We start from the raw sequence: 12,168 nt of genomic DNA, 5'->3' as shown, positions 1-12,168 counted from the left end.
TGCAGTCGCGTGACATCTTAGCTTTTGATACTTTCCTTTTCATTCTATCTTCTCCCTCTTTCCATCAATTCAGTCAATGATACTTGTATTGAATTGATTTGGAATTGTAATGAAAAGGATTTTGCTATTTTTAAAATTAATCTAATAGCCAAATTAATGAAATAAATAGCAAATGTATTATCGCGCGAGATCGATAATTTTTACATTCTAGTGGGGTGTTCCGTCAATTGTTTTTTCACTTTCTCCACTATATTATGCACAGTTAAAGTCGTTCGAAAAGGACCGAAAAAGGGTGAGTTTTAAATGAAAATAACTTTTAAACCCCTTGAACGATTCGAACAAAATTTTACAGGTGCATTTGGATGGTCACTCCGAACCTCCAGTTACGAGAAAAGGCGGTCGTTTCGTTACACCCTGTATATGTCTTGGCCAAGTCAAGGAAATTGTTGACTTAAGCTAGACTAGAGGAAGAATTTGCACACCAGTTTAACTTCGGATTAACTTTAATCGATGGGTTTGTCCTGGACCTAAATCAAATTAAAATAAAAAACTATTTACCGAAATATGGAAAGGTTTGATATTTTAGAACAATTTAATTTAAGTGATGATTTTGGCACATCTTCCTATGATGACGAACAAACATCTCCGAGAATAATACGAAGAAAATATTATCAAAGGGACACTGTTCAAAACTGAATCATGTACAGGTATAGTTTCTGCTTCCCTATACTATCTTGTAGCAAAAATGCTTTTCGCAAAATTGATTCATGTCCATCTCAACTCCTCTATACTATCTTATAGCAAAAATTTAAAGACAACAGCAGACGAAACGCGACATCGACAAATATGAAGATGACGTTTTGGACGTAGTAAAAGTATTATCCAAAAAGCATATAATTTATGATGGAAACGTAGGGATGTTGAAAAATGGAATGGAAAATAATGCAAATATGGTGCATATATATAATATTATTTATCAAGTATAAAAAGGAAGAGATCGGATGTAATTTTCAGCCTATAAAGAAGAAAAAGCATCAGATAAGTATCGGCAGCAGTAAATCAAAAGAAAGATTAAAGAATATTTTGCTTTGTTAAGTTAATCTTTCTTCTGACTTGCTGCTCCCGATACTTATCTGATGCTTTTTCCTCTTTATAGGCTGAAAATTGCATCCGATCTCTTCCCTTTTATACTTGATAAATAATATTATATATATGCACCATATTTGCATTATTTTCCATTCCATTTTTCGACATCCCTACGTTTCCAACATAAATAATATGCTTTTTGGATAATGCTTTTACTAAGTCCGAAACGTCATCTTCATATTTGTCGATGTCGCGTTTCGTCTGCTGTTGTCTGTAAATTTTTGCTATAAGATAATATAGAGGAGTTGAGATGGACATGAATCAATTTTGCGAGAAGTATTTTTGCTACAAGATAGTATAGGGAAGCAGAAGCTATACCTGTACATGATTCAGTTTTGAACAGTGGATATGTTAAATTCTTTTGAATTTTTTCTTGAAGAAGATTTTCATGTAAGATTTAGATTTAGTAAAGAGTGTGTTTTTTATGGAGTGCTGCCTATGTTAGGTAAAGTTTTAGAAAAACCTGACAGAAGAGGCCTGCCAGTAGAACCAGTTATTCAGTTGCTTATCTGTTTAAGATATTATGCAACTGCCAGCTTTCAAGTAATTATAGTTATTCAATGAACATTTTACATTTTATTACCAATTTAAAAATACAGGGTCTTTTCCTAACGGCGGGACATAGGATTGTGTTATTTGACTATAGTATTGAAGCACTTACTATACATTAATATAATTAATAAAAGCGTAGATAGTTAAGTTTTAATGGTTACTTTAGTTTAATTGCTTCTATTATTTATTATAAATATCATTTTACTTAATTAATCTTGGTGACTTCGATTAATACTTAAATTAAACGGAAAATAGTAATTTGACTATAGTAAAAAGTACTATTGTCAAATAACACGAAATCTCCTATGTTCCGCCGTTAGGAAATGACCCTGTATATAAAACTGAAATAGTTTGCATCAGTATAATATGTTACAAAGAGTAAGCGCAGATTTAATGAGTTTGTCACACAATCGACAATTAGCAGAATTGTGTATAGAGTTACTATTCTTTTGGCAATGCAATTAACTGAATATGTTAAGTTTCCTTCTAATGAAGAAGCAATTTTGGAAAATAGAAGGCTCTTTAATAAAGCAGGATATGGGCAAGGAGCAATCGGGCTGCCAAATATTGATGGGGCCATTGACTGTACACATGTTTGTTTAGTCAGCGTTAATTTCCAAACATTAGCTGAAACGTATAGAAATAGAAAAGGATACTTTTCTTTGAATGTGCAAATAATTTTCTTTGATAATTATCTCAACTCCTCATTAATAGTCTATGCTTTTATAATATAATGTCTTTCATTTTTGAAAAAAAAAGTGCTATCGTAGGTCCAAGAACAGAGATTTTAGGTTTAGTTCCTGAATGGCCTGGAAGTCAACATGACTCCAGAATTTTTCAAAATTCAAGATCTTTTATTAAATTTCAACAGAGACAATATTCAGGACTACTAGTTGGAGATGCAGGATATCCGTCTCTGCCATTCCTGTTAACACCCTTCAGAAATCCACAAAACGAGGAAGAAGAAAGGTATAGCAGCTATACAATTATTTTGTATTTTAATCGCTACTAACGTAAATTATTCTTTGCAGATATAATAACATTCAATCGAGAACGCGAATTGTTGTAGAAAGAACATTTGGCATCTTAAAGAGAAGATTTCCGTGTTTATCAAGGGGTCTAAACTTAAAATTAATTACTTGCACAAGTGTAGTTGCTGCATGTGTAATTTTGCATAATCTTTCATTACAATTTAATGATATTTTACCCGAATTGCTAGATGATATCCCAATAAGCCAGGACAACAATGTACAAAGAAATATTGAGGATACGCCTGGTGATGGTATGGTAATAAGAAAAAACATAGTCCGAAGAATGTTTCATTAAAATGTTACATTACATCTCTTATTCTAAATTCTTTTATTAAACAACATTCCAGTCCAAAATTATTTTATTCTTTAATATAATAATTATATTTTCTTCGTTTTACTTATTTAATAATTAATAAGTTTTGAAACATTAAAATTTAAGAGAAATGAAAAATAAAAATATTTTAAGCTAACAAAGATATCTGAGTAACATGCTTCATTCTTTTGCTGCTGGATTTTTATGAGAAATCTCAATTTTTCCCCTGCTCCTATGCTTCCATTCGCAGAACATCGTTTAAACTTAATAACTATATAAAGAATAGTAATTATTGCATAATAAAGAATTTAAAAAAAAATATACCAAGTATTTTAAATTTAAAAAAAAATATCACAAACAATATCAGACTAGTTATCCGTTTATAAATATTTCTTTGTTACAATCTAAGAAGTCAATTTCTCTATTTAAAAAATTAAATAAACTTAATATCTGCAATAAGAAAATAAAAAGAGCTTCTCCATGAAATTGTAACTGCATAAATAATTTTCTGCTGTTATGTAGTTTATAATAGCAACACTTCGACAAGCCATGTTTCAAGTTTTTACTTTCAAACATATTGCAACTGCTTTCTACAATCTTTAAATTGTTTCTTTCTATGAGTAATTATCTTTAAAAGTAATTATGCTCAAATTGTAAGCATTATTCTGAATCTGATAAATAATCAGCACCCCTAAAATAAAAGAATATATTCAGTTATATTTTTATTTTTGTTCATACAACTTTAACACTTACATTTCGTTGATGGCTCGAAACTTCGATAGTTTCAATCTTTGCTGTGCTTCTTTTATATCTAATCTTATTTTCTCTTCATTCAGTTTAAAAATTGCTTCTTCATGATTTTTTTTTAGGTTATTAATTTCCATTTCATTTGCAATTCTTATATCAGCAAACTCCGCTTCTTTACTGCAAATTAATGAAATTCTATCTATTTTAATTTTTTTAGCATCAACAGTAGTTTTTCTTTTAGTTGCATCACCATTTATAATAACTAAAAGAAAAGCTTACATCGTTAAATTATAACATATATTGAAGTAAACAATTATATAAGTAAATACAAATACATTTTAAAGAGATCATATACCTGTATCCTGAGATAAAGTTTGAGGAGGAGGATCATCTAGATCTGAATCTGAATAGTGGTTTTCATCTGAGATAATAAGAGAAATATATATGTACTGAAAAATAATTGTTATTTCAACAATTTTGTAAACAAATAATATTACCAGCCATTCGAACTTCTTCCTTCCTTTTTTTTGGAATTTTATTAACAAATATATTTTCTATGTTGTTATTATTTTCTTTGAGACATCTAGCAACTTTTGTTTTATAATCTGCAATCATAATCCAGTTTAAATAAAAATTGTTAAATGCTAGCTAATGTGATCAAATTATTCTTACGTACTTAAAGTTTCTTCTTTAGAAAAATTAGAAGATGCTATTGTGTGTGCTGTTACCATTAAACTAGGCAAAATATCCAAAACAGCTGGGTCTATGTTGGTCGTACTATCTTCTGGGCCACCTCCTGTTAAAAATCTTGATTGGCGTTCACTTGTTAACACGTTTCTACTTTGCTGCTTTAAGTTAGACCAAACTTCCTTAGTTGTTGGGTATCCCGCTGAAAGGATAAATTCATTGCTTATATAAATTGCAGTAACACTGTCATTAAAGATAAATATACTTTTAATGCGGAATAAATAATAAATACATGAGCTGAAACTAAATGAGAGTTATTATACTCTTCGGTAATCGCTGCCCAGGCTCTGGATTTGTTTTTAATTGTGCATACATTTGTTGACTTACACTCAATTGTGTGCTTGTATTTTTTTAATATGTCCAGGAAAATTTGTTTTTCTAAATCCGTGTAAACTGAACGTTTTGCAGACATTTTACTTCAATTATATTACCTAACAAAAAAGAACATGTTTAATTACATTTATAGAAATAATGTTTTCAGTGATTGTATTTATTGTTTAATATAGAGACAACATTTTTTTTACCCTCTTATTGATGCGATATCATTATTGGATAAAGATAGTAATGCATATAAAGATTAATTTTATAAAAATTCACTTACCAGCATAAATCATTTAAAGATTATTGTGAACTGCATAAATCTTTATGTACTGCCGGTATTGATAACCTATATTTTATGTGACATACATTGTAGAGGTTTAATATTCGCAGTTAAGAAACGAACGCAGCCAGAATGGTTCAATTTTAGGTTATGTTCTTAAGCAAGAGGAGCAAGAGCTTAGCAATGGGTGTAATCAAAGTGAAGCTTCATTTTCAAGAAACATCTATGAATCTGAGAACGTCTCAAGATCATATGTAATCTTAAGACGGACTTGATCAAGATCACCTTAAGTCACATCTTAAGCTCCATTTATGAATCCCAGCCTTAATAAGCCGTTACCAATAGTTGGATACAAAAAATGAGATTCAAGCGCGATATTGGTGTGGAGTAATGTTTACATGCTAATCCTAGCAGAAAGAGGTGTAAAATGGAGAAATGTCAAATGGTAAGGTTACTAAAGTAAAAATTGAAAATAATGAATGGAAAGTACGAATATTCTTCATTTTCATTCAAAGTATTCAATTTTTACTTTAGTAACGACAACATTTGACATTTTTCCATTTTACACCTCTTTCTGCTACGATCAGCATGTAAACATTTCTCAACACCAAAATGGCGGATGAACCTCATTTTTCGTATCCAACTATTGGTAACGGCCTATTATATGTTGGTACTACGCAATATTGACCAATCAGCGCTCTCAGATTCCATCATTCCGAGTGCTATAGTCAACTAATACGAATCTCCTATGCTCCGCTGTTAGGAAAAAACCCTGTATGGTTGAACCAGACATCTTTGCTGCAGTAGCAACTAAAATTAAAAATAAAATATTACTATAATGATAGATTCTAAGAAATTATTGTATTAATATAAGAATAAAAATATAATTAATTAACGAGATTCAGAAACTGCATAGACACATTGAAACTTTTCTTCTCTCTCCTCATTTTCAATTTTTGACAAACCGCAGCTCATCATTGTGAAATATTAACAGAAAATACACAAGCTAGATGAGCATAATTCTTTATGAAAATTGTCCTAAACAGTAATGAAAAAAATATATACTCTCTTTGGTCCTTTTGATGCATAGCTTTTAAAATAACTTCAATCCAGCTTACTCACATATACTCTTAACAGCTTGTATCCCATACAGCACAGACGTTTGCAGTGATATTGCTGCAACACTGCATCATTGCATATTGAATAGTAATATTGCAGAAACATTGCAGCAATAATTTCGATTAAATATTAATTTTTTGACTTGCAGCAACAATATAAAATAATATCTGAAATTAACTTACCACACTGGTCAATTTCACGGCATACGATTGGGTTTGTTGGCTACACTGAAAGTTGATGATTTTCGCGCTGGTTTTGTCGATCGAATGCAGTAGACAGACAGTAGACACTAGTGAACGTATTGTGGTACTGGAGAAATTTATGAGTTTTCTTTAGAATAGAATGAGAAAATATTACGTTGTAGTAGTACTAGGGATGGGCGATTTCCATAAAAGTATCGATACTTGTACTCGATACCATATCGGAGCGTCAAAATCGATACCTCAAAAATATCGAAGGCCAAGTATCGATACTGACAAGTATCGATTACTCTTTCAGTCGTCAGAAAATATAAAAGTCACAGAAAGTTAGATCTTACAGAAAAGAAAGGGCGGCAAATTTAAAGATGTTTTTGAAAAATAAAATTAAATAATTAATTGATTATTAAGCTGGGAAAGGTGTTAAAAAGCATAAAATCAACCACAAATTTTAATTCTTATGTACGATCAAATTACAAATGCCTTAAATAGTTTTAAATTTATACAAAAAATACTATAAGTATTATATTACATACACAGTGGGAAATTGAATCGTGTGTTGTTCGGCTATAGGGTAGTATATATCATTTTTCATGTTAAAGTACAGAGTGAAGTTAGCCAAATTGTAAAGGAATCAATTTCCCGCTGTGTACTTAATTGGATTATTTGAGCATCTTCAAATAATTTCTTAAGTTTTAAAGTAATGTATTGCTGTGGGTCTACTATTTCTTTACGAGTCATTCATACTAAATGCTGAACTTGTAGTTACATAAGCACCTACATCCTATTACTCTATACGAGACAAATAAGTATTACTGAAAGTTAAGGCAGTTCTTACCCAACTCAGTTAGTCAAATTAAAATGGTTATAAAAAATTGAATAAAATTATATATTATTTTTTGAAATATATTTTATTACAAATAGTTTTTCCCGTGCAATGTCAAAATTACAAAAAATACATGAATAAGATAATACAAAACTAAACAATTGAAGTTAGTAAATAAAATATTTCCTTCAAATTTTACCTGAAACCTTATTTTAACTTCACAGTATTCACGTCATTAAGTAACAAAATATTATTTCTAAAATAGTGCAAATTGCTGCAATTTAATGCTTAAAGCTATATTATAATAATTATAAAAGTTAATTTGTATGTATATATATATATATACGTATCATTTTATAAGAATGAAAGTATAATAATTAATAAACTATTTTCTGACCATTAGAAAAAAACCTCTTCGCCTAATGAATTTAAAAATAACAGTTCATGTAAATGTTTTGATGACAACCTATTTCTTGCATCCGTCATAATATTCCCAGCTTTTGAAAATAATCTTTCAGCAGGCACTGACGTGCTTGTAATTGGTAAATATTTCATAGCTAATTGTTTTAAATTTAAGTGTGATTCTCCAAAATATTTATTCCAAAATGATATTGGATTTGTTTCTAAATTAAATGTAGCAAAATTAAGGTAGTATTGTAGACACATAGGCATATTTTCTGAACTCTGTTGATTATTATTTATTATTTTATTCTCATTAGCCAGTAACTTTTTATGATAACTCCATAAATCATCAGCTTCATCTGGTATAGCAACATCTATACCGCTAACACTAGTACTTGTAGCAGTTGTAGCAACAATTTCATCACTGTTTCTACGCAATTCTGTTTTGATAAATGATATTGCTTTTGCTAATGCTTTATCATTGGTAAAGTGTAAAAGCTTGAACCGAGGATCAAGAATGGTTGCAACAGCAAGTATATTATTATATTCAATATTTTCAAATCTACTTTCTAAACAATGTTTTAATAAACAACACATCTTCTTACCAACGTCAGTCTGTAAATTTAAATCTTTCAGTTTAGCTCGTAAACAATTAATTATTGGAATAACTTTACTTGCACTAACAAAATGTTCTGCACTTAGTTCTTTAGTAGATTTTTCCAGTGGACGTAATAGTGTCACAATTTCACGAATCATTTGTATTTCTGAAGCAGATAACATTGGTGGTGACTCCGGAAGATGAAGTATAATTGCGCTCACTGCTGTAGAAAGTTCTAAAAAGCGTTCCAGCATATAGAAAGTGGAATTCCATCTAGTAATCACACTTTGAATAAGTTTTAGATCTGTTTTTTTTCTTAATGCGTCACTTGCCATTACGGAGTGCTTGAAATACGTTACTATAGATTTGACTTTGTCTATCACATTCTTGATATCCTTGTTCGAATTTACTTGATTTGCTACCAAATTCAACGAGTGTGCAAAACACAATAATAATCGTTCCTCACCGAATGTATCTTTTACAGCCTTAGTAATATTTGAGGCATTATCGCATACAATTGCTACAATACTTGAAGTTTTAATTTTCCATGTTTCTAAAATTTCCGTTAACCATTCTCCAATATTTGAAGATGTGTGCCTTTCTGAGAGCTCCATTACACTGACGGTTGCGCTTTTGAGTTTATTTTCCCAAACAAAATGGACAGTAACACCTAAATAGCTTTTTGTGTTTAGGGTATCTGTCCATATGTCAGTAGTTAGAGACATGTAATCCAGATTTGACAGCCGTTCAGAAATGACCGATGACAACAACGTATATTTTTCTTCTATCAATTTTGTCATGTCTTTTCTATTTGGAATATGATACATAAGACAGGTTACTTTCATTAGCTTCTTAAACCCTTCTTTTTCAACGGTATTAATTGGTAAATTATCTTTAGCTATCATAAAGATAAGCGCATTATTCACTTCTGTTGATTTATGGCCACCAGCTAAAAGTTAACAAATAAATTTAAAAAGTAACATTTTTAATTATGATAAAATAAACATATATAACATTAATTATTATACCTTCAAATGACTTTATTGTTGCAATAGACTTAACAATAGTTGGTTGTTTACATAAATACTTATTCTGTAAGGGCGCAAATGCAGTTCGAGATGCTGTTGTTGATGGTATAGGTGTAGGTATGATAGGTAAAGTTTGCTCATCCAATGTTTCTACTTCTTCATAAACCTGTTAAATTTTATATTTATTTAAGATATATAGAGTAAAAAGCAAACTCGATAACTGATTTATAATACTTATTAACCATAAATACATAATTCAAGGAAATATATACATACATTTTCATCATCTATTCGTTGTTTTTTACAAACATGCCCTCTTAATATTGATGGATGCTTTATTTTTAAATGTTTCAGCATATTGCTGGTATTGCCACTGGTAACAATAACTGAGTGGCACAAATTACATTTCGCTCCTTCTGCAATTTTTATAAAATATTGCCATGCAACACTTTTACTTGGAGGCACTGAAAATAAAATTGAGATTACAGATGATACTTCATAAAAATAAAAAGGATTATAAGAATTTTAAATCCAAGAAATTCTGGTTTTTTATGTATGAATGAAGTGTACTCACTGGTGAAATTGCTTATTAATAAAAAGGATTTAAGAATGGATTTTAGGATAGCTTTATAGGATACTCTTTCTAATATAATAAGAAACACAAAATAGGATACAATTAATGTCTATAACAGCAACATAAATGCAACAAAAATTATGTAGTTGCAGAACAATTTAATTAAATAAATGTAGGGATAAAGAGTAACATAAGAATAAGAGTAACTACTCACCAACTGATGCAAGGATCTTTTGAAGAATGAAAGAGAGACGTATGGGTCGATGTGCTTCAATTTTATTGAAACATTTTAGTGAAAACATCTCATTTTGCTCTATTATGCTATCATTACAATATCCTAAAATTTAATAATTATACTTGATCATCCAAGCTCGAACTAATATTATAATTTTTATTTCTTACCAGTTATTTTTCGTTAGACAAAACCAATGAATTTCAGAATGATCCTTTTCTTATCACCATGCTTAAATAATTTTTCAAAAATTAAAAAATTATTTATATTTTGATATATTAATTTACATATAAATATTAGTATGTACTTACTATTTAATTGTTTAATTACAAATTAAACTTTAAAATCCATTGGGGAAAAATAGAGGTTAGTTAGTGAGAGAGTAACTTTTTGGTGAGTGACGATCTACCGGATGGCTTTAAGCTGAGTCCTACCAAAGTCTAATTAATTAAAGTGGTATAGTATCCGTTACGTGAACTATACTACTTTAAGTAGCTACTGGTTGTTAGTGATACAGTTCATGTTACGTGTACTATATCAATTTAATTAATTAAACTTTGGTAGGACTCGGCGTAAATACTTTAATAGGACTTGGTATACTCGATACTCGGCCGTTAAGTATCGATACTTGAATGTATCGCACGCGGCGATATCGATTCTAAAATACTCGATACTTTAGAGAAAAGTATCGATATCCCTAGGTATCGGTATCAAAAGCCCATCCCTAAGTAGTACTAGACAGGACTTGGATGAAGTGTAGGTGAGGCGGGGGGGGGGGGGTGAAGAGAGGTGAGGGGGTTAATCCAAATATGGTTCGATCCATATATGGTCATGACCAAATATGGTAAGCGCCATGGTCATGTGCAAATATGGTTCCTGTCCGTTTTTGGGTTTGTCCACCCTCCCGCCGGCCCCGCCCATTTTTAAAAAATAAGGCCCCCCCACCGCCCGTTTTTCCCGCGTCCCGGGGGTGAGGGTGTAAGAGGGGTATGCGCCTGGATGCGCGCCGCCGACAAGGCCCCGTCGTCGGCAAGGCAGTGAGTATCTTTATCAGCATGAAAAAGGTAAGATAGTGAGTATCTTTATCAACATGAAAAAGTATTATGTGTATTGGCATGCACAGTAGCATCACTAATAACGCGTGTGACTCATGAATTTTTTCGTTGCAACGTTAGCAGGACACGTGTCTCATGAACAAAAATTTTCGTAACTTTTTTGCTCTCTTTCTCTCTCTCTCTTCCCCCACTTTAAGAGAACATAATTTCGTTGCAACGTTAGCAGGACACATGTCTCATGAAAAAAAAAAATTTCGTAACTTTTTTGCTCTCTCTCTCTCTCTCTCTCTTCCCCCACTTTAAGAGAACATAATTGTCTGCACGAGTAAATTTCGATGAGTTGTGTGTGTGTGTATACATGTAAGGAAAATCTTTTCCTTATTTTGTAATTACCGCGCCCGGCGGTGCGTCGATATAGTAGGTAGCAACTTACACGATTAGAAAGAGAGAGAAGTTTATCTTTTTCCTTTTGAACATGTGCTACTAGTAAAGTCATGTGTTAAAGTATAAATTAATTAACAAATAATTACTGCTTGGTGGTTAAGACTCGACATTAAATTAATAGCATTAAATGTCGTTTCTTTTTATTACAGGTAAGGCTTTGTAAATATTATGAAAATTTGTAAGATAATAAATCAGAAATCTTTTTATTACAGAGAAACTCAGTTGTGTTTTTAATTAATAGTGTCGAAATTAACCCGAGACAAATAAACCATATTATATATGTACATATGAGCGCACATGCATGAATGAATGAATAATGTAACCGCTTATGCATCAAAATGCATTTGCTGATGCATCGATACACGAACTTCAAAGACTTCTTATAAGGAATAATGTATTCATTTAGTCTTCAGCGTATGAACTTCCATCCGCTAATAAAGTCTAATTGATTTGACGTTGATGCAATTTTATCGTCGGCACGTGTAGAAAAAGAACTATATTTAAGGTAGTAGTCTGGTTGTTTGGGTCGAAATTTTTTTTTTTTCATATTTCGATA

The 12,168-nt window shown here is 30.9% G+C and overlaps 3 protein-coding genes across 4 annotated transcripts; 1 reads left to right on the top strand and 2 right to left on the bottom strand.

The window, feature by feature from the left end:
* The first annotated feature begins 1,866 nt into the window (after positions 1-1,866).
* Positions 1,867-3,670, top strand: LOC136781544 (putative nuclease HARBI1). The gene is made up of 3 exons (XM_066740432.1): positions 1,867-2,372; positions 2,459-2,667; positions 2,730-3,670. Exons 1-3 carry the CDS (start codon positions 2,154-2,156, stop codon positions 3,022-3,024), a joined length of 723 nt encoding a protein of 240 aa, XP_066596529.1. The 5' UTR covers positions 1,867-2,153; the 3' UTR covers positions 3,025-3,670.
* Positions 3,406-5,545, bottom strand: LOC136781543 (uncharacterized). 2 transcript variants are annotated; one of them, XM_066740430.1, is made up of 7 exons: positions 5,138-5,545; positions 4,864-4,967; positions 4,466-4,678; positions 4,287-4,394; positions 4,145-4,210; positions 3,796-4,063; positions 3,406-3,733 (listed from the first exon to the last, which is right to left on the bottom strand). In XM_066740430.1, the coding sequence occupies exons 2-7, from the start codon at positions 4,946-4,948 to the stop codon at positions 3,703-3,705; spliced, it is 771 nt and encodes a 256-aa protein (XP_066596527.1). In that variant the 5' UTR covers positions 4,949-4,967; positions 5,138-5,545; the 3' UTR covers positions 3,406-3,702. The 2 variants fall into 2 exon arrangements, with proteins under 2 accessions (XP_066596527.1, XP_066596528.1); XM_066740431.1 differs by having other exon boundaries at positions 3,796-4,051; positions 5,138-5,544.
* Positions 5,546-7,044: 1,499 nt separating this feature from the next.
* Positions 7,045-11,664, bottom strand: LOC136781507 (E3 SUMO-protein ligase ZBED1-like). The gene is made up of 12 exons (XM_066740394.1): positions 11,602-11,664; positions 10,670-10,771; positions 10,501-10,553; positions 10,239-10,257; positions 10,096-10,149; positions 9,882-9,990; positions 9,584-9,771; positions 9,308-9,473; positions 7,691-9,228; positions 7,413-7,478; positions 7,292-7,295; positions 7,045-7,181 (listed from the first exon to the last, which is right to left on the bottom strand). The coding sequence occupies exons 1-12, from the start codon at positions 11,662-11,664 to the stop codon at positions 7,045-7,047; spliced, it is 2,499 nt and encodes an 832-aa protein (XP_066596491.1).
* Positions 11,665-12,168: the final 504 nt, after the last annotated feature.

This window comes from Prorops nasuta, unplaced genomic scaffold, assembly GCF_024137725.1.
Source record: "Prorops nasuta isolate Cenicafe-Biocafe unplaced genomic scaffold, Cenicafe_Pnas_1.2 PNAS00023, whole genome shotgun sequence".
Taxonomy (NCBI): Eukaryota; Metazoa; Arthropoda; class Insecta; order Hymenoptera; family Bethylidae; genus Prorops; species Prorops nasuta.
The sequence above is the reverse complement of the archived record's forward strand: the minus strand, read 5'-3'. Positions and strand labels throughout refer to the sequence as shown.